General features: G+C 35.0%; 2 protein-coding genes across 2 annotated transcripts in view; both read left to right on the top strand.

Annotated features, from left to right (window-relative positions):
* The window catches only part of LOC130217002 (tetratricopeptide repeat protein 39B), a 36,026-nt gene extending 32,695 nt beyond the window's left edge, over window positions 1–3,331 (top strand). The window contains exons 18-19 of the mRNA XM_056448973.1: window positions 2,547–2,663; window positions 3,002–3,331. Coding sequence (XP_056304948.1) covers window positions 2,547–2,663; window positions 3,002–3,098 — 214 coding nt within the window. The 3' untranslated portion in view covers window positions 3,099–3,331. The remainder of the gene's footprint in view (window positions 1–2,546; window positions 2,664–3,001) is intronic.
* Window positions 3,332–17,101: 13,770 nt separating this feature from the next.
* Window positions 17,102–23,404, top strand: part of cfi (complement factor I) — a 38,313-nt gene continuing 32,010 nt past the window's right edge. Inside the window, exon 1 of the mRNA XM_056448971.1 lies at window positions 17,102–17,217. Coding sequence (XP_056304946.1) covers window positions 17,170–17,217 — 48 coding nt within the window. The 5' untranslated portion in view covers window positions 17,102–17,169. The remainder of the gene's footprint in view (window positions 17,218–23,404) is intronic.

The raw sequence follows: 23,404 nt of genomic DNA, 5'->3' as shown, positions 1-23,404 counted from the left end.
TACCTGCGACTCGTTTGTGTTCTGACCACATGTGCTTGGCTGTACACTATATCAATAAAGTGTTTAGACTTTTAAAAACACTGCTGTAACACATTGAGCCACTAAACATTGTTTAGACGTTGTTTAGACATATGACGTTTTTCAGGAGGAAAACACTTCCAAACACTTCAGATATAGTGTGTGTTAGTAAATGCAAGACTATTGATGAACTCCAGCATAACACTGTATGATAACGCTTCAGATGACTGTTCTAGAGCCTACAGATAATCAATCTGTCACATTCTGGAGTGCTTTACAGGTCTAAATAAAAATATAAATGATAAATGATCTTAAGTAATATAAATACATTTATAGAGATGGTGTATAAGTATAAAACTTCACTCACCTGGCAAATGGAGGACACTTGAACGGTTTTCTGAGCACAATTAAGTGCACACGGCATCCCATATCATCTGATAATTGTAGGAAACAAGTCCAAAAGGCAGCTGACTGTGTAAAGAAACATTAACCAACACAAAAATATGATGTATATGCCAAGCTCAGAGGCTAATTAGCCATAATAAACTGAGGTGAAGTGACGGCGAGCAGCGAGACCTAGCTGTCACTCAAGTGGCCACGCCCTTAATTATGCAAACTTAATATAACTTAATAAAACGAAACGGATGAGTTATAAAAAAAATTCACCCCCCTCACAGTTGTCATGAAGGTTAATCATGGCTGTATGCACCAAAGCCATCATTTGTACCAGGCTGTAAGCATGTTTATCAGCTGTAAAAATGGCCAATTTCCTATTGCAGTCAGAAATGACCTGGACTTCCTAGATCCAGCCCCCCAAGGCGAGTCTTGAATGAATTGCAGTTTTAGTTACTTCCGTATTGGCTTCCCGAGGGAGAGCAGGAGGTTGCCGCTTGCTGTGAACGTGTGTGTTACGTGCCGGAACAGCTGTCTTTGTTTTGGTCATTTAACCCGCCCAATGCCAGTTTAGCCAATTATATTTCAGCACTCCGGGTTGCCAGATGGTGGAAAACAGCGTATTTCATTCATTCAGTCAGGAAGGCTCTCTAAGCATGTGTCCGTGACTGAAATGTGACCTCTGGTGGACAGTAGCAGACTCTGAAATGAGACGCAGATTCAGAGTTCCACATGAGGTTATCAATGAGCAAATAATATAAATAATAGGAGCATAAACATTAGGTGAGCAGGTTACATTGTAACCCCGTGTCCTAACAACACGCTAAATGACGAGATGCACAGTGATGAGCGATGTAAATCCAGCCATTCAGAAGCACAGAATAGTGCACTCACTGCACTCCAGCACAATGGTGAGGTTTATAATCTAATGAATACATATTAAACCTCTTTAACATGATTAAATGTAGATGCTGAATCACTGATGTGTGTTGGTTTGCTCTGAGTCTCAGTTCTAGAGTTCAGTTTCAGACGGTTTAGTTTATTCTCCAGATCTGAGCTGAACTATCTGCTGCTGCTTTCAGTATATGGCAACACATGTCATGTAAAACAGCGTTCAGACTCACATTATTAACATTTAACACTGAATAAAGCACATGAGCTGTACCTGAGCTGATCACTGTCAGTTTTCTGTTCTTCACCTGTGAGAAACAGAAGCCGTCTCTAATATATTAATTTCAGGTGTTGGTTAGGACAAACACTCATTTTAATATGAAAATATTCCTTCAATCGCTTACTGCTGCTTTTATATAGAACACGGCTTAAATCAGCCTTTAGGCTCGATCGTCAGACGCAGACTTTGGTCGTCAATCTGGCACCTTGCGCTTGCGTGTGTTTTGATCCAGAAGTGCAATACCTAAATCAACCACTGGGTGTCAAACTCACATGCTGTAAATTATGTTAGATTAGTAGTAGTAAACTTTATTGTGCTTGACAGGAAATTTGCCATGGGCATCACCATACTGCTGCAGACATACAATAAAAACAATACAAAATACAGCAGTTACAAAATGTATAATGCTAATTAAGATAGACTCTTGTTAAATAAACCCACTGAAACACATACAAAGGATTTCATATAACGGTTTAACCTACACATTGGGACTCTAGATCTTCTACCCGAGGGAAAGCAGTTCATAATGTGGAAACAACAAATGAGTTGGATCGATCACAATCCTTTCCACCTGATTGAGGACACAGTTCTCATATAAAGCTTGAGGATTCGAAGATTCATTGTGCCCAACAATTTTCCACGCTGTCTTTAAGAGATGCATCGACTTAGATTTACACTGAACAGACACAACATTACTTGTTTTACATTTGCAGTGCAGCATAACCTTTTTCTGTGTGTGTCCATGTGTGGTGTTTGTAAGCGCATCACTGATGTTTTACTGGTCTCCTCTCTCTCTCTGTGACGGCATCAGTGTATTGTGCCGCTAGTATGATATAATGATATACGTGTTGAGCTTGTGCTTTATTGTCTAGCTCGGGTAACTTCAGGTTTAAATGAGCTTGAATTTGGCGTAGAGTGTTTCTCTGATGATGCTCTCTTTCTCTCTGCCTGTGTGTGTTTGCAGCGAGAAGTGTATCCGCTATGATCATTATCTGGTCCCCTTCACTCTCTATGAGCTGGGTTTGCTGTATAAGCTGAAGGGGGATTTCGTCAAAGCCGCCAGATTCATCGAGGACGCAAAGTACGTTCACCAACACACACTGATCAATAAAACACAACATAATAATCACATAACAATATATGTGTGTGTGTGTGTTGTGCATATTTATTATGTATATATAAATACACACATGCATATAATTGAGAAAATTGGATGATAAACATTGGTGGACAGCCATTTTAGGTCTCTCCAGAGATGCTCAATTGGGTTTAAGTCAGGGCTCTGGCTGGGCCGTTCAAGGACAGTCACGACATTGTTGTGAAGCCACTCATTTGTTATTATATCTGTTACTGGGCAGAATAAAGGGTGATAATAAACTGTGTGTGTGTGTGTGTGTGTGTGTGTGTGTGTGTTTGCAGACTAAATTATAAGGATTATTCGATGGAGTCTCGTCTTCATTTCCGGATCCACGCGGCTCTCGGCAGTTTGAAGAGTTCACCCACAAACTCGCCATGAAGAAGAAAAGCACATCATTCAGACCAAAGGCATCGGCCAACCAGACGCTGCACACGCTCACTGTCGTCCAATCACAGCAGCCGCTTCATGAATGTAGTACAACTTTTACTTTCAAGACCAAATTCTGTCGCTCGTGTGCCTCCGTTGTGTTGTGTTTAAAATGTGTGTGTGAATATTTGTTTGTTTTATGTGTGTGTTTGAGATTTGTGTGAATGTGTGTGTGTGTTTGTGTGTGTGTGTGTGTGTGTGTGTGTTTGGGTGTGTGAATGTGAATATATTTGTTGTGTGTTTAAGATATGTGTGTGAGTGGGTGAGAATGTTTATGTGTGTGTTTGAGATGTGTGTGAATGTGTTTGTTGTGTGTGTGTGAATGTGTTTGAGGTGTGGTTGTGTGTGAGAATATGTTTATGTATGCGTTTTAGATGCGTGTGTGTGTATATAATTTGTGATAGAGTTGTGTGAATGTGTTTTGCTTGTGTGTTTGTGTTTTTGAATTGTGTATTGTGTGTGTGTGTGTGTGTGTGTGTGTGTGCGCGTGCGCGCGTGTGTGTGTGCGTGTGTGTGTGCGTGTGTGCGTGTGTGTGTGCGTGTGTGTGTGTGTGTGTGTGTGTGTGTGCGCGTGTATGTTTATGTGTGTGAGTTGTGTGAATGTGCTATGCATGCAAGTTGTGTGTGTGTTTGTGTGTGCGCGCATTTTGTAAGTGTGTTTTGCTTGTGTGTGTTTGAGTTGTGTGTGTGTGTGTGTTTGCATTTGTATGTGTTTGTGAATTGTTTGTGTGTGTGTGTGTGTGTGTGTTGTGAGTTGTATGCTTGAGTTTGTGTGTGTAAGTTGTGTAAATGTTGTGTGTGTGAGTTTTATATGTGTATGTTTGTGTTTTGTTAATGTGTTTTACATGTTATGTGTGTATGTAAGTTGCGTGTGTGTGGGTTTGAGTTTGTGTGTCTGAGTTGTATGTATGTTTGAGTTTGTGTGTGTTTGCGTTGTCTCTCTTTGTGTGTGTTGTTTCAGTGTTGTGTGTATCGTGTGGTGTGTTTCACCATGTGTCTTTCACTCTGTGTGTGTGTGTGTCTCTGCATGCGCTCAGCGCTGCAATAAGACTCCTCTAGATGCTGATGCTGATGTTCAGATTGGCTCCAGACTCTGGATCTGACAGCAATAATAGCAGCCACCAGTCAGCAGACCCACACCTGATGCTGTAGATTTACTCTTGACTTTACTGTTCAGCTGAGGTAATTGTGAATAATAATAATGATGATGATGATGATGATTTGGGCTGATCAGATGTAGCCGTTTATTTTATTTTGGGTTTTTATTTTGGTTTGCATGTGTGTTTAATACCAAATATGTTGTATAATAATCAAATACAGTTTATTTCACTTTACGAGCAGCCTCTGTTCTGTGTTTTGTTCACATAAATCTTCCCCAGAGAAGTGATTCAGCAGTGTTTTCTAGAAAAATACTGAAGCATTCCTTTGTTTTGTCCATCATTAGGCTCATAAAAAGACTTTATTTTTCTAACCGCAGCTTTTTGTTCTTGTTTTACCCATAAATTCACTTCATTTTAGTGTGTTCTTCAGAAAACAGACTAATGGTGTACTCACACTTGTCCCCTCTCCACTCTCCTCCTCGGCCTGCACTTGCACTGCATTTTACCTTCCGAGCTGGAGCATGTTCTCGTCATTGATGATGTGCTGTTCAGTTTAACAGAAGAGAAGCGCTCCTGCTCAGCACAGTGGAACTTGCTTTAGTTATATCGTTTTGTATTATTTTTAGTGATTTGGGCGTCAGTGTCACATAGTTAAACGTTTTCCAGAACAGATCCAGCACTTTTGACGCTCATAAATGTTCATACAATCCTCGTGTTGCAGGTATTAGGAGGTATGCTGAAGGTGCAGCTGTCGTGCAGTGGGGAGTTTGCATCTTTAATAAACTATGACTGTTCACCTTGATCGAACAGTAAGAATGATTAGTAAATCCATATCAAACAGTCCCTTAAACTGACGTCATGTCTTCAGTTTCGGGCTCAGGCGCGCTTTGCACTCACAATACAAGCGTACTGCGCTAAACCCCAACCGAACCTCTCTCTGGCCAGGTCAGAGCCAGTCAACTCAACCATGCCTGGGCACGATTCAGAGCACTCACACTTGTCAAACAATCTGGGAAACGCACCCGGGCATAGTTTGGATAGCCTAGTGTGAGCACACCCTTAATGTCAAGTCATTTTATTTCTCCAGTAAATGCATCTTGATTTGTTTTTACTGAATAATAAGACTCAAATATCAAGCGAGAATAAGCCTCAAGAAAAAAATCTCTTTTAAAAATCTCTAGCTCTTGTCCTTTGGCGTTTAGCACAGCTTCGTTGTTTTAAAGTCCACATGAAATCAAAATGTACACTTGCTAATTTCCCATCAGTCTCTGTTAATGCGCATTTCGAAGTATCACATGAGATACGATCGATGTAAACACCAGATTTAGAATAAAAATCTCTGAATTATTAAAAAAGTGTGAAAAGTGTTGATGGAAAATGAAAACGCATTCACTGAATAAACTCTGACCTAGCGAGGATCCCCACGTGACTTCATTATGCTTGCCTTGTTTACTATTGGTTGCTAGGTTACCAATACTACAGTGAGCCGCTCTAATGCTGTGTTCACACCAGACGTGAATAAATAGTGCCATTCGCACATACATAGACGCATGAATATTTAGAATTGACTCGCTTCATTCGCATGTTAAATTCACTTCACAATAGATGCAGATCCAGAATCTATACCTGGATCATGGAGCTTTCTGCGGTGCTTCAGACTGAAGGCTGATTTATGCTTCTGCATCAAGCGCACACGTATGCTCCGGCGCAGTCTGTGCATGGTCAAATAGCCCTCACCGTGGCCATCACCGTCTCTGATGCGCACCTCTCAAAAAATGTAACTACACGGTGCAACGACATGTGCAAACTCTGTGATTGGTCAGCTTGATAGCACTGGTGAGTGTGGGCGGGGCTAAGAGCTGCGCGAGCCCAATGGAGTGAAGTGTTTACAAGTGTGGAGTCTCGTGAAGGAGCTCCAGATGGAGACTGTTGTTTTGAGTTTACCTTATGATTAAAGTTGTTGCATGTCAGCCGATTCTGATTGGGTAGTGTTCAGAAAAATAAAACACAAGTGAAGAAGCTCAACACAGAGGAACATAAACACCTACTGCCTGCTAGCGTTTTGGAAGTGTTATTGCAGAGAGAAGTATAAATGCATGTCAACGCGCATTGTATGTGTCGTGGGTCATGCCGATCACTCGACGCAGAAGTATAAATGCACAGCAACGCGCACGTGAGGTCATGCCGATCACTTGACGCAGAAGTATAAACCAGGCTTGAGCTGAGCCCAGTTTGGTGAACTGTTGTTCGGTGTCGGCAACAGGTGCTACGTCACAATCACGCCCCTACAAGAGTGAGCTCCACATTGGTTAACGCTCCGGATTGGTAAATCACTTGCGTCTTGATGCTTCATCCGTGTCTGGTGTGAACGCAGCATCAGCATAACAAATTGATGGAAACTAACTGAATTGACTTGCCATTTTTTTATCTTTATTGCATAATTTTTTAACTATTCTCTTCACGCTAGGATGGAAAGATGGCTAACGTTTATTTTGCTAGCGCACATTGTTTGGCTCGATTCACACCAGATGTGAAGCACTCGGTCACTTGCTCAGATTTACTCACGTAGTGTGTTTTTCACTAGTATTTCACGTGAGTTCAGTTATCTGAACTTGCATTGTAAACGCAATTGCTAATGCGTGACCCATTACGCATCATTCACACTGCGCAGCTATGATTTTGGTTTCTTTAGTTCTTCATTGTGAAATTTTGAAACTATTCTCTTCACGCTAGAATGGAAAGATGGCTAATGTTTATTTTGCTAGCGCACGTTGTTATGCTCGATTCACACCAGCTGTAAGTCACTCTGTCACTTGCTCTGATTTACTCACAGGATGTTTTATTCCCTCACTATTTTCTTTAGCTTGAGAACATTTATTTCAACTTGCGCTGAAAACAAGATTGCAAACGTGTCGCTTATTACGCATCATTCATGCTGTGCGGCTTTTATTTGCCTCAATTTGAGCATTTGCATTGACTTTACATGTAAGTTTCTCATATGAATATTTAATTCTGCATTTGTTGTGAACCCAGAATTAGTCCGAAGATGTCAAATTAATCTGTGGACGATATTCCACTCCCCCAAAAATGATTGTTTTGTTAATCTTTAACTTAATCTGGAACAGCAGTGCTTTGATGATTCTGATTGAGTGAAATATGCTAAGCCACGCCCCTCCAACCGCTAGTTTGTTGCAAGTGAGAGATGAGAGGCGGAGCTAAAACATAAACCCCCGCCCCTACTCAATATTCACAATACATCATCATACTGAAATAAACATGTGCAGCAACTTCTATCTGATTTAGCATATATTATATTTTTCAGTGATGATATCTTAAATATGGCTAGAGAAGCAAAACGGTGATACAGCACTTGTCTGGAAACAGGGAAACCTTAAATCTGAAACCATTTTGTTGTACTATAAATATATCTTTAACATTTTATCCCAGCTTGCTGTAAGTCTTTACTCTCATGAATATTTAATTCCGCATTTGTTTTGCTCTCATTATTAGTCTTAAGAAGACAAATTAATCTTTGTAAATTAATCCAACAGTTTGCTTAATTAATCTTTAATATTAATCTGCCCATCAGCTTCTGTTCTGGAACAGCAGTCCTTCTCTGATGACTCTGATTGGGTGAACTATGCTTAGCCACACCCCTCCATCCGCTAGTTTGCTGCAAGTGAATGATGAGAGACGGAGCTAAAAAATAAAACCACACCCCTACTTAATATTCAGAATACATCATCATACTGAAATAAAAGTCTGCAGCATCTTTAATCTGGACTTTAATTTCACATTTCTATTGCTATTTATTAAGCGTTTATTGTCGTGTTTTATTGACGTATATTACAGCATTTATTATATTTTCCAGTAATATCTTGAAGATGGCTAGAGAAGTTTAATTCTGCATTTGTTTTGAACGCTGCATTAGTCTGAAGAAGTCAAATTAATCTTTGTAAATTAATCCAACAGTATGTTTATTTAATCAGCTTCTGCTCTATAACAGCAGTCCTTTTCTGATTATTCTGATTGGGGGAAATAGGCTTAGCCACGCCCCTCCATCCGCTAGTTTGCTGCAAGTCATAGATGAGAGGTGGGGCTAAAAATAAACCCCACCCCTACTCAATATTCAGAATACATCATCATACTGAAATAAACGTCTGCAGCAACTTCTGATTTATCAGCACTTTACTTGATTTATCTGGCCTTTAATGTCGCATTTCTGTGGCAGTTTATCGAGCATTTATTGTCATATTTTAGTAACATATAGTATATATTGTATTTTCCTGTGATGACATCTTAAAGACGGCTAGCGAAGCGAAACTGTGTTAAATCTCTTAATATATCTATAACATTTTATTCCAGCTCGCTGGCAAGTAATTTACTGCCATGAATATTTAATTCCGCATTTGTTTTGCTCTCATCATTAGTCTTAAGAAGACAAATTAATCTTTGTAAATTAATCCAACAGGTTTATTTACAGTAATCCTGAGTAAAAAAACTCTGCCCATCAGCTTCTGCTCTGGAACAGCAGTCCTTCTCTGATGACTCTGATTGGGTGAAATAGGCTTAGCCATGCATTTCCAACCGCCAGTTCACTGCATGTGAAATATGAGAGGCGGAGCTAAAAATAAAACCCCACCCCCTAATCAATATTCAGAATACTGAAATAAAAGTCTGCAGCAACTTCTGATTCATGTGGACTTTAACTTCACATTTCTGGGGCTATTTATCAAGCGTTGATTGTCGTATTGTATTGACCTATATTACAGCATATATTATATTTTTAAATATGGCTAGAGAAGCAAAACGGTTCATATATATCATAGTCAGTATTTTTGTCTTGTTTTCCAGTGATCACACTTTAAAGACAGCTCGACGGTGTTCAATCTCGTTCATACAGTACTTTTATAGTAACAGGGAAATCAAATCATTTTGTTATACTATAAATAAATCTTAAACATGTTATTCCAGCTCGCTGGCAAGAGAATATTTTCAGTTTAACAATGTATACACATGCAAAACTTATTAGCGTACATGTAGAAAAATTCCTTAAAAAGGAAAATAAAATATAAAAACTGTTAATAAAATGGTAGTAAGCTCAAAGTTCAAACCTTTAGTAATATAGATTTGTGCCTTCTTCATATATAATAAACAAATATATAGACTCCTTCCAGAATTGCGAGTACATTTCAAGCAGTTTCCAATCATTTTCTGTAATAATATAAAACACTGTATGATTTACAGTAAACTGAATCCACTGTTAATGTAAAATAATGCTTAAATGTGATGATAAACATTTGATTCTGTCACTAACTGATTTAGTTTTTTTAATTAGATGTTTTTATTAGTTTTTTCTTGATATAACACACAATACCACACAAATATATAAAATGTGTACAAGTTCTTCACAATTTATAAGGTTATCAATTTAGAAAATAAATAAATAATTCGACATCCAGTAACAAAAGTATAGAAATACTAAAAATATTAGTAATAATAGGTACAGAGCATAACAGGATAGATGCATTCATATTTCAAGTGAGGAAATGAAAATCTCCCACATGTCTAATCACCTTTCATTTTGGCCAACATTTTCTCATATGATACACTCTCAGTCATGAATTCCATCAGTAATTTCAGTGTAGGGCATTGAATATCTTTCCAAAACCTCAGTATTATACGTGCTGCAGTAGTAATGCTCAAAATTATCATCATTTGTAACATGTGGAACCTCCGTTTTGTCAGCTAAAAGGCATATCCTGGCTGAGAGAGGGATATTAAATCCCAGACATCTACCTAATTATCTTACCACAGATTCCCAAAAGGGTTGAATCTTTGTACATGATGCATGAAAGTATGTACCAATCTCCTGTTTACATATCCAGCATTTATTATCATCTAAGCATCCCATTCTAAAAAGTGGCACCGTGGTGTAATACTACAGTATCTTATATTAGCTCTTGCTTCTTTTATATATTTTCCACTATGAGTAGCAATTCTATCCCAGGTATCTTCATCTATAGCACTGCTAACATCTTTTTGCCAATCAGTCTGAAGTTTTTACAGTTTTTATCATTAATCTTTAACTAAATTTGTGTAATGTAGATGCTTTTTGGAGCTGTTTTGGGAATTTGAAAGGTTTTCAACAGATTCCTGCTCTGTACATTGGGGACTTTTTTTTAATCAAAACAGTGTCTGATTTGTAAATATTTCCAAAACTGGTCTTGTCCTTCTAACTAGATTTTTGTTTTCAAAACATCATAAGATATTACACTGAAAACAAGTGCAAAACTGTTGCAAACAATTTATCTGTGTTGAATTTAAATAAATTAAATTTAATAATGTTCAACTTAATTTGGTTGTTTAAATTCAACACAAATAAATTGTTTACAACCACTCAACGTAAAAAAATTGAGTAAATCCATCTTTGAATAATTGTTTTCAGTGCAGTTTACCATTATTAAATAAATCATTTAGAGCAGTGTTTCCCAACCCTGTTCCTGGAGGCACACCAACAGTTCATGTTTTGGATGTCTCCCTCAACTGACCCATTAACTTCAGGCTTTGGAGTCTCTTCTATTGCAGAGTTTCCCAACCCTGTCCCTGAAGGCACGCTAACAGTACACATTTTCATAATCTCCCTAATCAAACACACCAGAAACAACTCTTCAGAACATTAGAAGAGACTCCAACACCTGAAGTTAATGGGTCAGATGAGGGAGACATCCAAAACATGAACTGTTGGTGTGCCTCCAGGAACAGGGTTGGGAAACACTGATTTAGAGTACGTATACCACTTCTAAGCCAACGCCAAAATATGGGCTTTGTTCCAACTTTAACAAAGTTATTATTCCATATTGAGGAGTAGTATTGAGATAAGTGGGAGATATTCATTATTAATTGTTGTTTAACTTCTTGATAAACCTTATAAACAGTAACAGAGTCAACATTTTCCATCATTTAGCACTTTAGCTGCAGATGCTAACCTCACAGCAGTCTCCACATGAGTGTCTAACACACACTCATGTATTTTCATCATATTATTGTGTTTAAAGCGTGAATAGACTGAAATATGACAGTAACAGAGTCGATTAATCTACTATTGCTGAATCCTGAACATTAATGAGAGAACTAGAATAACAGGATGCTTCATGCTAATGCTTATTTAAATTAGTAGAGCAGACGCGCACTAAAGATGGACATTTAGACCTAATTATTTAATGATTGAAGCTGATTCAGGAGGTGGAGGCGGGGAGAAATAGCTCTAGTGGAGTCTTTGAGTTCATATTTACAAGACTCAATCTCCCCAAATATACGCACACATAATATTTTAGAGATTACTTGATTTAATGTGTTATTGGAGGCCCAAAATGTACCCGCAATTCTAGAATCTCCCATACATACTCTATTTATTCAAGTCATAATCTAGAACTGACCTGCATGTCAATCTCTGTATAATAATCCAGATTATTTCATAGTAAATAACACAAATACACAGTCTCAGTTCATATTTTTCAGCTAATAAGTGATTGTTCCCCATGCATTTGAATGGCCTTTTATTGTTTATTTGTGATGTCCAGATGTCTGGATGCTGGAAGTGCAGGAATGTCCATGTTTGTTTGCTTTATTTGCTCTTCCAGATGTATTTCATCAGTGTTTTCTTATTCTTATAGGCTTCTCTTATTTCCTCTTGTATGTTCAGAGATGTTTGTTTATTATGGGGACAGGGTTTTTTGAGGTCTAATTTAAGCAGTTTTTATTTGATTCTGCATCACTGTGTTTTGGTGTCATTTTTAAATGCCTTTATACTTTATATATCTTCTTACGCTCCTGATGGATTGTAAGTTGTTCTCTGTGCAATCACAATGAGTCATTCTATCCTCTGGTCATTTACACCAATGAAATATTGACCACTTGACATTATAATAATTATTATTATTAATGTGTTTTTAGTATTTAATGTGATTTTCATGCTGTAAAGCTCCAGTGGAATACAGTAGATATAAACATTATTACAGATTTACTGAATTATTATGTGGAAAAACTGTTTAATAAAGTGTCTTAGATCTTTACTACAATTTCTCTCTCTTATTCCTTCTCATCTGAATATTTGTTTCTATCTTTTGTCTTAAAAATCTCTTCAAAATGTGTTTCCATTTTTTTATTTTAGAAAAAGTTTTCATCTTAATTTTTTAACACCTTTTTTCTTTAAATATTTTTGCTTTAAAATCAGTCTGTGTTTTTTCTTTTATTTAAATAGTTTCTCTTCAAAACCTGTTTTCTCTCAAAATATTTTTCTCTCAAATATTTCTTCTCTTTGAATATGTTCTCAAATATTTCTTCTGTTCAGAAAAATTGAATTTCTTTCTCTTTTCAGAATCGTCTACTTTTCCCTTTTTACTTAACTTTTCTTTTCATAAACAGTTTTTATCATTTGTATTATTCATTATTTATTAATTATAACAAATGTTTTTGCTTTCCTCTCAAAACAACCAAGATGCTGAGGACTTTTTTTTTCAGCATGGAGAAGTTTTTCCAACTGAAACTGAATATTAAGTAGGGGGCAGAGTTTATGGCTTCTACTCCGCCTCTCACCTTTTAATCACAGCGACTAACAGTTTGAGGGGCGTGGCTAAGCATATTTCGCCCTATCAGAATCCTCAGTAATAGTCAGATTTTGAATAAAGATGGCCAAAACTAACATATTTTTTTTGAGTGGATTATTTTACTCTGTTTTAATCGTTCACTTTGAGACAAAGCGAAAATAAACATTTGAAATGGTTTGAAGACATTTCTATTTGAATTTTTATTATCTTTAACTTTTTTCCAAGAACTTTTCTCTTCAAATGTTTTCTTTCACTTAAAAAATATTTTCACATTTTTATTCTCTCCTCTGAAACATTTAAATCCATGTATAATAATTAATATATTGTGATTGTACAGTTGCTATGGTAACACAACGACTGTAATTACTGATCTGTTGTGATGATTCTACAGTTGCTATAGTAACACAACAACTATAGTAATGGATCTGTTATGGCACTTCCACAGTTGCTATGGTAACAACAACTATAGTAAGTACTCTGGTGATTCTACAGTTGCTATGGTAACAACAACTATAGTAATCACTCTGGTGATTCTACAGTTGCTATAGTAACACAACTATAGTAATGATTTGTTGTGGTGATTCTACAGTTGCTATGGTAACTTAACTAGTAATTGATCTGTTGTGGCGATTCTACAGTTGCTATGGTAACACAACGACTATAGTAATTACTCTGTCAATTGTACAGTTGCTATGGTAACACAACAACTATAATTACTGATCTGTTGTTATGATTCTACAGTTGCTATGGTAACACAAGTATAGTAATGATCTGTTGTGGTGATTCTACAGTTGCTATGGTAACACAACGACTAGAGTAATTACTGATTTGTTGTGATGATTCTACAGTTGCTATGGTAACTCAACTAGTGATTGATCTGTTGTGGCAATTCTACAGTTGCAATGGTAACACAGCGACTATAGTAATTACTCTGTCGATTGTAACAACAACTATAATAATTACTCCGGTGATTCTACAGTTGCTATGTTAACACAACGACTATAGTAATTACTCTGTCAATTGTACAGTTGCTATGGTAACACAACAACTATAATTACTGATCTGTTGGGTTGATTCTACAGTTGCTATGGTAACACAAGTATAGTAATGATCTGTTGTGGTGATTCTACAGTTGCTATGGTAACACAACGACTGTAATTACTGATCTATTGTGATGATTCTACAGTTGCTATAGTAACACAACAACTATAGTAATTGGTCTGTTATGGCACTTCTGTAGTTGCTATGGTAACAACAGCTATAGTAATTACTCTGGTGATTCTACTGTTGCTATGGTAACACAACAACTATAGTAATGATCTGTTGTGGTGATTCTACAGTTGCTATGGTAGCACAAGAAATATATATAAATAAATGACTCAATACTGCGGTTTTCTACAACTATAAGTTATATTATACTACAATACACCACCGTTTACTGTTGTAAAAACTAAAGTATACTACAGTATTTATCAGTATCCTGGAGTGTTCATTAAGTGTTGTAAATACTACAATATTCTCAGTATAATAGACTTTATAGTCTGGTTCAAAAGCGCAGTATTTACTATAAATGAGTGAGAATTACCTGCATTTTAAGGTTTATTTGTTTAAAATGATCACAACTTCCATTATTAACAGTTATTTATACGCAGTTATCAATTATTTGAATAGGACTGGAGCTTCTGTCTGTCTGAGTGTAATACTTAGCGCTGATCAGGTCAACATACAGTCGTCCAGCTGATCAATATCTGCTCAGTCCAGAAGTTTCTGTTTGGTTTGAGACTGTGATGAAGTTAATCATTACACACAACCTCCATCAGTGTTTATTTACTGTCCTCCTGAACTCTCCCAGAGCTGTAGCTGCTGTTTATGTATGTATGCTTATAGATATGAAAACAGTATTCACTAACATTGAGAAATACTACTGCTTTTTTCTGTGTGTCATTGTGTAATGGATGAAAGTTACTGCTCTGCACAGGAAATATTCACAGTGACTTGCACAATATTACTGTTCAATGACAATAAATGCATGCAAATATATATATATATAGACCATTTACTGTCAGCACACACTGAATGATCTGCACACTGACTAATATTTGTACATTTAAACAATATACTCAACAAAATGAAAAATAAATGAATATAGCAGTGATGACATTTAAAATAAAACCCTGCAGTTGAAGAGTTTTGAGATTCAGCTTTTACTTTATTCACCACAGACACACTTGAATGTATGAGTCAAAATTATTAGACAATAAATATGATGTTTTGTAAATGTCTTTCTGTAAATATATTAACTTAATTATTGATTAGTAATTTAATTAATTACTCTGCAAAGAAATGAGGATTTTTGCATAGTCTAAATATCTACAAATCTCTAGAAACATGTTGAAGTATAAATTATGGTCTTGTTTTGTAGAAAAATAAATGAAAGAAATTAAGCATTTTTCTATAAATGGAAAATTTTATTCATGAAAATATATGATGTATTTTTGTTTTACTCATGTAGAAAATACTTTTTGATTTAAGAATTGTAAAACAAGGACACTCAAAGTTATAATATGTGTGTATATATATATATATGATTATACCAAGTTACGTTAATGCCAAGAATTCATTTACTTTCATTAAAACAATAGCCAAAATTAAGTAAGTATAGCTTTAAAGCTGCTGTATGTGAGTTTTTGACTCTTCTAAAGCATAAAACCCCATCATATGTGTGCAGATATTCAGAAACATGCTCAGTCAACATTCTTGTTTATTTGAGACACAATGCTGAAGTCAGATATTCTGCTGTGAACATGTGTGTTACGTGCTGGTACATCTGTCTTTGTTTTGGTCATTTAACCCGCCCAATGCCAGTTCAGCCAATTATATTTCAGCACCACGGGTTGCCAGATGGTGGAAAACCAGCGTATTTCATTCATTCAGTCAGGAAGACTCTCAGAGCATGCGTCTGTGACTGAAATGTGACCTCTGGTGGACAGTAGCAGACTCCGAAATGAGACGCAGATTCAGAGTTCCACATGAGCTGGTTAATAATCAGCAAATAATATAAATATTATGAGCGTAAACATTAGGTGAGCAGGTCACATTGTAACCCCGTGTCCTAACAACACGCTACGTGACGAGATACACAGTGATGAGTAATTTGGCTGTTTGCACCAGACGAAACACGACAGAAATGTAAACACAGCCATTCAGAAGCACAGAATAGTGCACTTACTGCACTCCAGCACAATGGTGAGGTTTATAATCTAATTAATACATAATAAACCTCTTTAACATGATTAAATGTAGATGCTGAATCACTGATGTGTGTTGGTTTGCTCTGAGTCTCAGTTCTAGAGTTCAGTTTCAGACGGTTTATTTTATTCTCCAGATCTGAGCTGAACTATCTGCTGCTGCTTTCAGTATATGACAATAAACGTCATGTCAAACAGCATTCAGACTCACATTAGTAGCATTTAACACTGAATAAAGCACATGAGCTGTACCTGAGATGATCACTGTCAGTTTTCTGTTGTTCACCTGTGAGAAACAGAAGCCGTCTCTAATATATTAATTTCAGGTGTTGATTAGGACAAACACTCATTTTAATATGGAAATATTCTTTCTATCACGTGCCGTTGCTTTTATTTAGAACACGAATTAAATCAGCCTTTACGCTCGATCATTAAACTCGCTCCACAATCTGGCAACCTGCACTTGTGTGTATTTTGATCCAGGAGTGCAATACCTAGTTCAACCACTGGGTGTCAAACTCACATGCTGCACCTTTAAAGCAAGCTAAATAATCTGTCAATGGGGTAAAAACAAAATAAACATGTTTTTTTTTTTAAAGTGTTAATTTTACTTAAAAAAACAACATTTTTTTTTCTAAAAATAACAATTACAATTTTTAAAAATTAAACAATTACTCATACTGTAATGGACTGATTTTGTGGTTTTCTGTCACATACATCAGATCTTTGAAGGATCGTGCGACACTAATAATCCTTAAAACAAATTCAGCATTTCATCACAACAATACATTTAAGTTACTGCACTTTCACAAAGAGAACAGCTTTCTGAAATGATTTAACTTTGACTGTATTGTGCTGATATGAGCACATCAGATGTCCAGAGGAGACTGAAGTGTAAATAAACAGATGAGCGCTGACCTTTCCCGGCAGAAGCGTCCGTCAGTGTTTTCTCTTCTCTCCCTCCTCCACCTCTGCAGTTTTCTCCTCCTCCGTCTGCTTCAGTCTCTCTCTTCTGTTGACAGAGTTTCAGCAGTTTTCTGTGTTTGTGTTGATCTGATCAGACGTCATGAGGATCCTCTGTGCGTTTATCTTCATGTGTGTTCTCCAGAGCTCCGTGAGTTTATACATCCTATTGTCTAATCACTTCATATAAAGAAATGATGCATGATGGTTTAAAAACTCATTTATTTATGCATTGATGACAGGATATGATATTTAACCTGTTGTTTTTCTAACATGCTAGTATTAATTTTCAGTGTGATTTCTGCACATATCTTTAAGCATGATAGTTTGGCTTTTACATTTAGTAGATTCAGCTTGAAATGACATTTAAAGGCTTAACTAATTTAGGTTAATTAGGAAAGTCATTATATAACAGGGATTTGCTGTGAGGATCATAATCAAAAACAGTAATTCATTTCAATGGGGAGCTACTAATATTGACCACAGTGATTTATTCATTTATTTTTGTCCACTATTTTATTACAGCCAAACCTAAATAAATAAGATTAGAGAACAATATAATAGGAAATACTGTGAAAATCTGGACAAACTATTAAAAATAAACTGAAGGTGATTAATTTAGCCTTCAACTGTATGTATTAAAAGACATATTTACTTTCATAATGATCAAAGATATACAAAATAATAATGATAATGATGGTTAAACAATATTAGGTGTTTTAATATGTTTGTATCTTGGCTGGTTTAGGCATGGATTGAATAAATAAGTATAAATATGGAGAAAAAAAAAGACCTCTTGATAGTAGATCAGTCAAGACTAATCATATATTTTTATCTATTATATTATTAATATTATGTATAATTATTAATATATTAATTATTATTACTGTTGTTATTATTATAGATTGTATTATATTATTAATTACAATTACGGATTACATTATATAATTGGTTTTAAATATTCTAATATCCTGTATGTTTACTGAAATGTATTTGGAGACTCTAGTGCTGCAGAAATGTCAGATTTAATGGCTCAAATGTGTTTAAATGTTAGAAATGATGGATTATTATGTGATTGTAAAGGTTTAATGATGGAGTTTGACGTTTGCATCAGCGTGTCTTTGTTTTGTCAAGTCATCTGTGTTTCAAAATGTGTTTTGTAACAACTGTGTGATGAAATTCAGCTCATCCTCTTTTTTTTTTTTGCAATGCTTTCTAACTTTTCTACAGTATATGAATTGAGTTTTGATGGCATATTTCTATTACGTAGTTATAGTAATGTTTTAATTGTGAAAGCTGTTTAAATAAATGAATGAATGAATAAATAAGGTTTACATTTATTTTAGTTACATTTTTATTTAGCTGATGAAAGTAGTTTTCACATTTACCATATTACAGTAGTTGTATAGCAAGGTAATAGTAATGATCCGTTGTGTTCATAGTTAAACATTATTTTTTTAAGGTAGGGATGTTAGAAAGCATAGCAAAAAATATTAAATAGTTCATTCATTCATTCATTTTCTTTTCGGCTTAGTCCCTTTATTTATCGAATTATTTATCTAATAATATATTTACCTCTAAACCCAACTGTCATTGGGAGATGATCAAACTGTACTAAATTGTACAACTGAGATTGTACAAATTCATACAAATTAGCCACTAAATCAAAAAATTATGAATTGCAATTAGATTATGTTGGGAAAAAAGCAAAAATCATGAGACGTAAACTGAGAATTACGAGGAAAATATTATTTACGAGATGTAAACTCAGAATTATGAGGAAAATATTATTTACTGGACGTAAACTGAGAATAACGAGGAAAATATTATTTACGAGACGTAAACTGAGAATAACGAGGAAAATATTATTTACGAGGAGTAAACTCAGAATTACTAGTAAAAGTCAGAATGGCGAGACGTAAACTCAGAATTACTAGTAAAAGTCAGAATGGCGAGACGTAAACTCAGAATTACTAGTAAAAGTCAGAATGGCGGGACGTAAACTGAGAATAACGAGGAAAATATTATTTACGAGACGTAAACTGAGAATAACGAGGAAAATATTATTTACGAGGAGTAAACTCAGAATTACTAGTAAAAGTCAGAATGGCGAGACGTAAACTCAGAATTACTAGTAAAAGTCAGAATGGCGGGACGTAAACTGAGAATAACGAGGAAAATATTATTTACGAGACGTAAACTGAGAATAACGAGGAAAATATTATTTACGAGACGTAAACTGAGAATAACGAGGAAAATATTATTTACGAGGAGTAAACTCAGAATTACTAGTAAAAGTCAGAATGGCGAGACGTAAACTGAGATACAAGAGGAAAAAATTATTTACGAGACGTAAACTCAGACTTACAAGTAAAAGTCAGAATGGTGAGACGTAAACTCAGAATAACGAGGAAAATATTATTTACGAGATGTAAACTCAGAATTACTAGTAAAAGTCAGAATGGCGAGACGTAAACTGAGAATTACGAGGAAAATATTATTTACGAGACGTAAACTGAGAATAACGAGGAAAATATTATTTACGAGACGTAAACTCAGAATTACTAGTAAAAGTCAGAATGGCGAGACGTAAACTGAGAATAACGAGGAAAATATTATTTACGAGACGTAAACTCAGAATTACTAGTAAAAGTCAGAATGGCGAGACGTAAACTGAGAATAACGAGGAAAATATTATTTACGAGACGTAAACTGAGAATAACGAGGAAAATATTATTTACGAGACGTAAACTGAGAATAACGAGGAAAATATTATTTACGAGACGTAAACTGAGAATAACGAGGAAAATATTATTTACGAGGAGTAAACTCAGAATTACGAGGAAAATATTATTTACGAGACGTAAACTGAGAATTACGAGGAAAATATTATTTACGAGACGTAAACTCAGAATTACTAGTAAAAGTCAGAATGGCGAGACGTAAACTGAGAATAACGAGGAAAATATTATTTACGAGACGTAAACTGAGAATAACGAGGAAAATATTATTTACGAGACGTAAACTGAGAATAACGAGGAAAATATTATTTACGAGACGTAAACTGAGAATAACGAGGAAAATATTATTTACGAGGAGTAAACTCAGAATTACGAGGAAAATATTATTTACGAGACGTAAACTGAGAATTACGAGGAAAATATTATTTACGAGACGTAAACTGAGAATTATGAGGAAAATATTATTTACGAGACGTAAACTGAGAATTACTAGTAAAAGTCAGAATGGCGAGACGTAAATTCAGAATAACGAAGAAAATATTATTTACGAGACGCAAACTGAGAATTACGAAGAAAATATTATTTACGAGACGTAAACTGAGAATAACGAGGAAAATATTATTTACGAGACGTAAACTGAGAATTACGAGGAAAATATTATTTACGAGACGTAAACTCAGAATTATGAGGAAAATATTATTTACTAGACGTAAACTGAGAATAACGAGGAAAATATTATTTATGAGATGTAAACTCAGAATTACTAGTAGAAGTCAGAATGGCGAGACGTAAACTGAGAATAACGAGGAAAATATTATTTACGAGACGTAAACTGAGAATTATGAGGAAAATATTATTTACGAGACGTAAACTCAGAATTACTAGTAGAAGTCAGAATGGCGAGACGTAAACTGAGAATAACGAAGAAAATATTATTTACGAGACGTAAACTGAGAATAACGAGGAAAATATTATTTACGAGACGTAAACTGAGAATAACGAGGAAAATATTATTTACGAGGAGTAAACTCAGAATTACGAGGAAAATATTATTTACGAGACGTAAACTCAGAATTATGAGGAAAATATTATTTACGAGACGTAAACTCAGAATTACTAGTAAAAGTCAGAATGGCGAGACGTAAACTGAGAAATACGAGGAAAATATTATTTACGAGACGTAAACTCAGAATTACGAGGAAAATATTATTTACGAGACGTAAACTGAGAATAACGAGGAAAATATTATTTACAAGACGTAAACTGAGAATAACGAGGAAAATATTATTTACAAGACGTAAACTGAGAATTATGAGGAAAATATTATTTACGAGACGTAAACTGAGAATTACTAGTAAAAGTCAGAATGGCGAGACGTAAACTGAGAATAACGAAGAAAATATTATTTACGAGACGTAAACTGAGAATAACGAGGAAAATATTATTTACGAGACGTAAACTGAGAATTACGAGGAAAATATTATTTACGAGACGTAAACTGAGAATTATGAGGAAAATATTATTTACGAGACGTAAACTGAGAATTACTAGTAAAAGTCAGAATGGCGAGACGTAAATTCAGAATAACGAAGAAAATATTATTTACGAGACGCAAACTGAGAATTACGAAGAAAATATTATTTACGAGACGTAAACTGAGAATAACGAGGAAAATATTATTTACGAGACGTAAACTGAGAATTACGAGGAAAATATTATTTACGAGACGTAAACTCAGAATTATGAGGAAAATATTATTTACTAGACGTAAACTGAGAATAACGAGGAAAATATTATTTACGAGATGTAAACTCAGAATTACTAGTAGAAGTCAGAATGGCGAGACGTAAACTGAGAATAACGAGGAAAATATTATTTACGAGACGTAAACTGAGAATTATGAGGAAAATATTATTTACGAGACGTAAACTCAGAATTACTAGTAGAAGTCAGAATGGCGAGACGTAAACTGAGAATAACGAAGAAAATATTATTTACGAGACGTAAACTGAGAATAACGAGGAAAATATTATTTACGAGACGTAAACTGAGAATTATGAGGAAAATATTATTTACGAGACGTAAACTGAGAATAACGAGGAAAATATTATTTACGAGACGTAAACTGAGAATAACGAGGAAAATATTATTTACGAGACGTAAACTGAGAATAACGAGGAAAATATTATTTACGAGGAGTAAACTCAGAATTACGAGGAAAATATTATTTACGAGACGTAAACTGAGAATTACGAGGAAAATATTATTTACGAGACGTAAACTCAGAATTACTAGTAAAAGTCAGAATGGCGAGACGTAAACTGAGAAATACGAGGAAAATATTATTTACGAGACGTAAACTCAGAATTACGAGGAAAATATTATTTACGAGACGTAAACTGAGAATAACGAGGAAAATATTATTTACAAGACGTAAACTGAGAATAACGAGGAAAATATTATTTACAAGACGTAAACTGAGAATTACGAGGAAAATATTATTTACGAGACGTAAACTGAGAATAACGAGGAAAATATTATTTACGAGACGTAAACTCAGAATTATGAGGAAAATATTATTTACTAGACGTAAACTGAGAATAACGAGGAAAATATTATTTACGAGACGTAAACTGAGAATTATGAGGAAAATATTATTTACGAGACGTAAACTGAGAATTACTAGTAAAAGTCAGAATGGCGAGACGTAAATTCAGAATAACGAAGAAAATATTATTTACGAGACGCAAACTCAGAATTATGAGGAAAATATTATTTACGAGACGTAAACTGAGAATTACTAGTAAAAGTCAGAATGGCGAGATGTAAACTGAGAATTACGAGGAAAATATTATTTACGAGACGTAAACTGAGAATAACGAGGAAAATATTATTTACGAGACGTAAACTGAGAATTACGAGGAAAATATTATTTACGAGACGTAAACTCAGAATTATGAGGAAAATATTATTTACGAGATGTAAACTCAGAATTACTAGTAGAAGTCAGAATGGCGAGACGTAAACTGAGAATAACGAGGAAAATATTATTTACGAGACGTAAACTGAGAATTATGAGGAAAATATTATTTACTAGACGTAAACTGAGAATAACGAGGAAAATATTATTTACGAGATGTAAACTCAGAATTACTAGTAGAAGTCAGAATGGCGAGACGTAAACTGAGAATAACGAGGAAAATATTATTTACGAGACGTAAACTGAGAATTATGAGGAAAATATTATTTACGAGACGTAAACTGAGAATTACTAGTAAAAGTCAGAATGGCAAGACGTAAATTCAGAATAACGAAGAAAATATTATTTACGAGACGCAAACTGAGAATTACGAAGAAAATATTATTTACTAGACGTAAACTGAGAATTATGAGGAAAATATTATTTACGAGACGTAAACTGAGAATTACTAGTAAAAGTCAGAATGGCGAGACGTAAATTCAGAATAACGAAGAAAATATTATTTACGAGACGCAAACTGAGAATTACGAAGAAAATATTATTTACGAGACGTAAACTGAGAATAACGAGGAAAATATTATTTACGAGACGTAAACTGAGAATTATGAGGAAAATAT

Source organism: Danio aesculapii, chromosome 23, assembly GCF_903798145.1.
Source record: "Danio aesculapii chromosome 23, fDanAes4.1, whole genome shotgun sequence".
NCBI lineage: Eukaryota > Metazoa > Chordata > Actinopteri > Cypriniformes > Danionidae > Danio > Danio aesculapii.
This window is presented reverse-complemented; position numbering and strand designations above follow the sequence as displayed.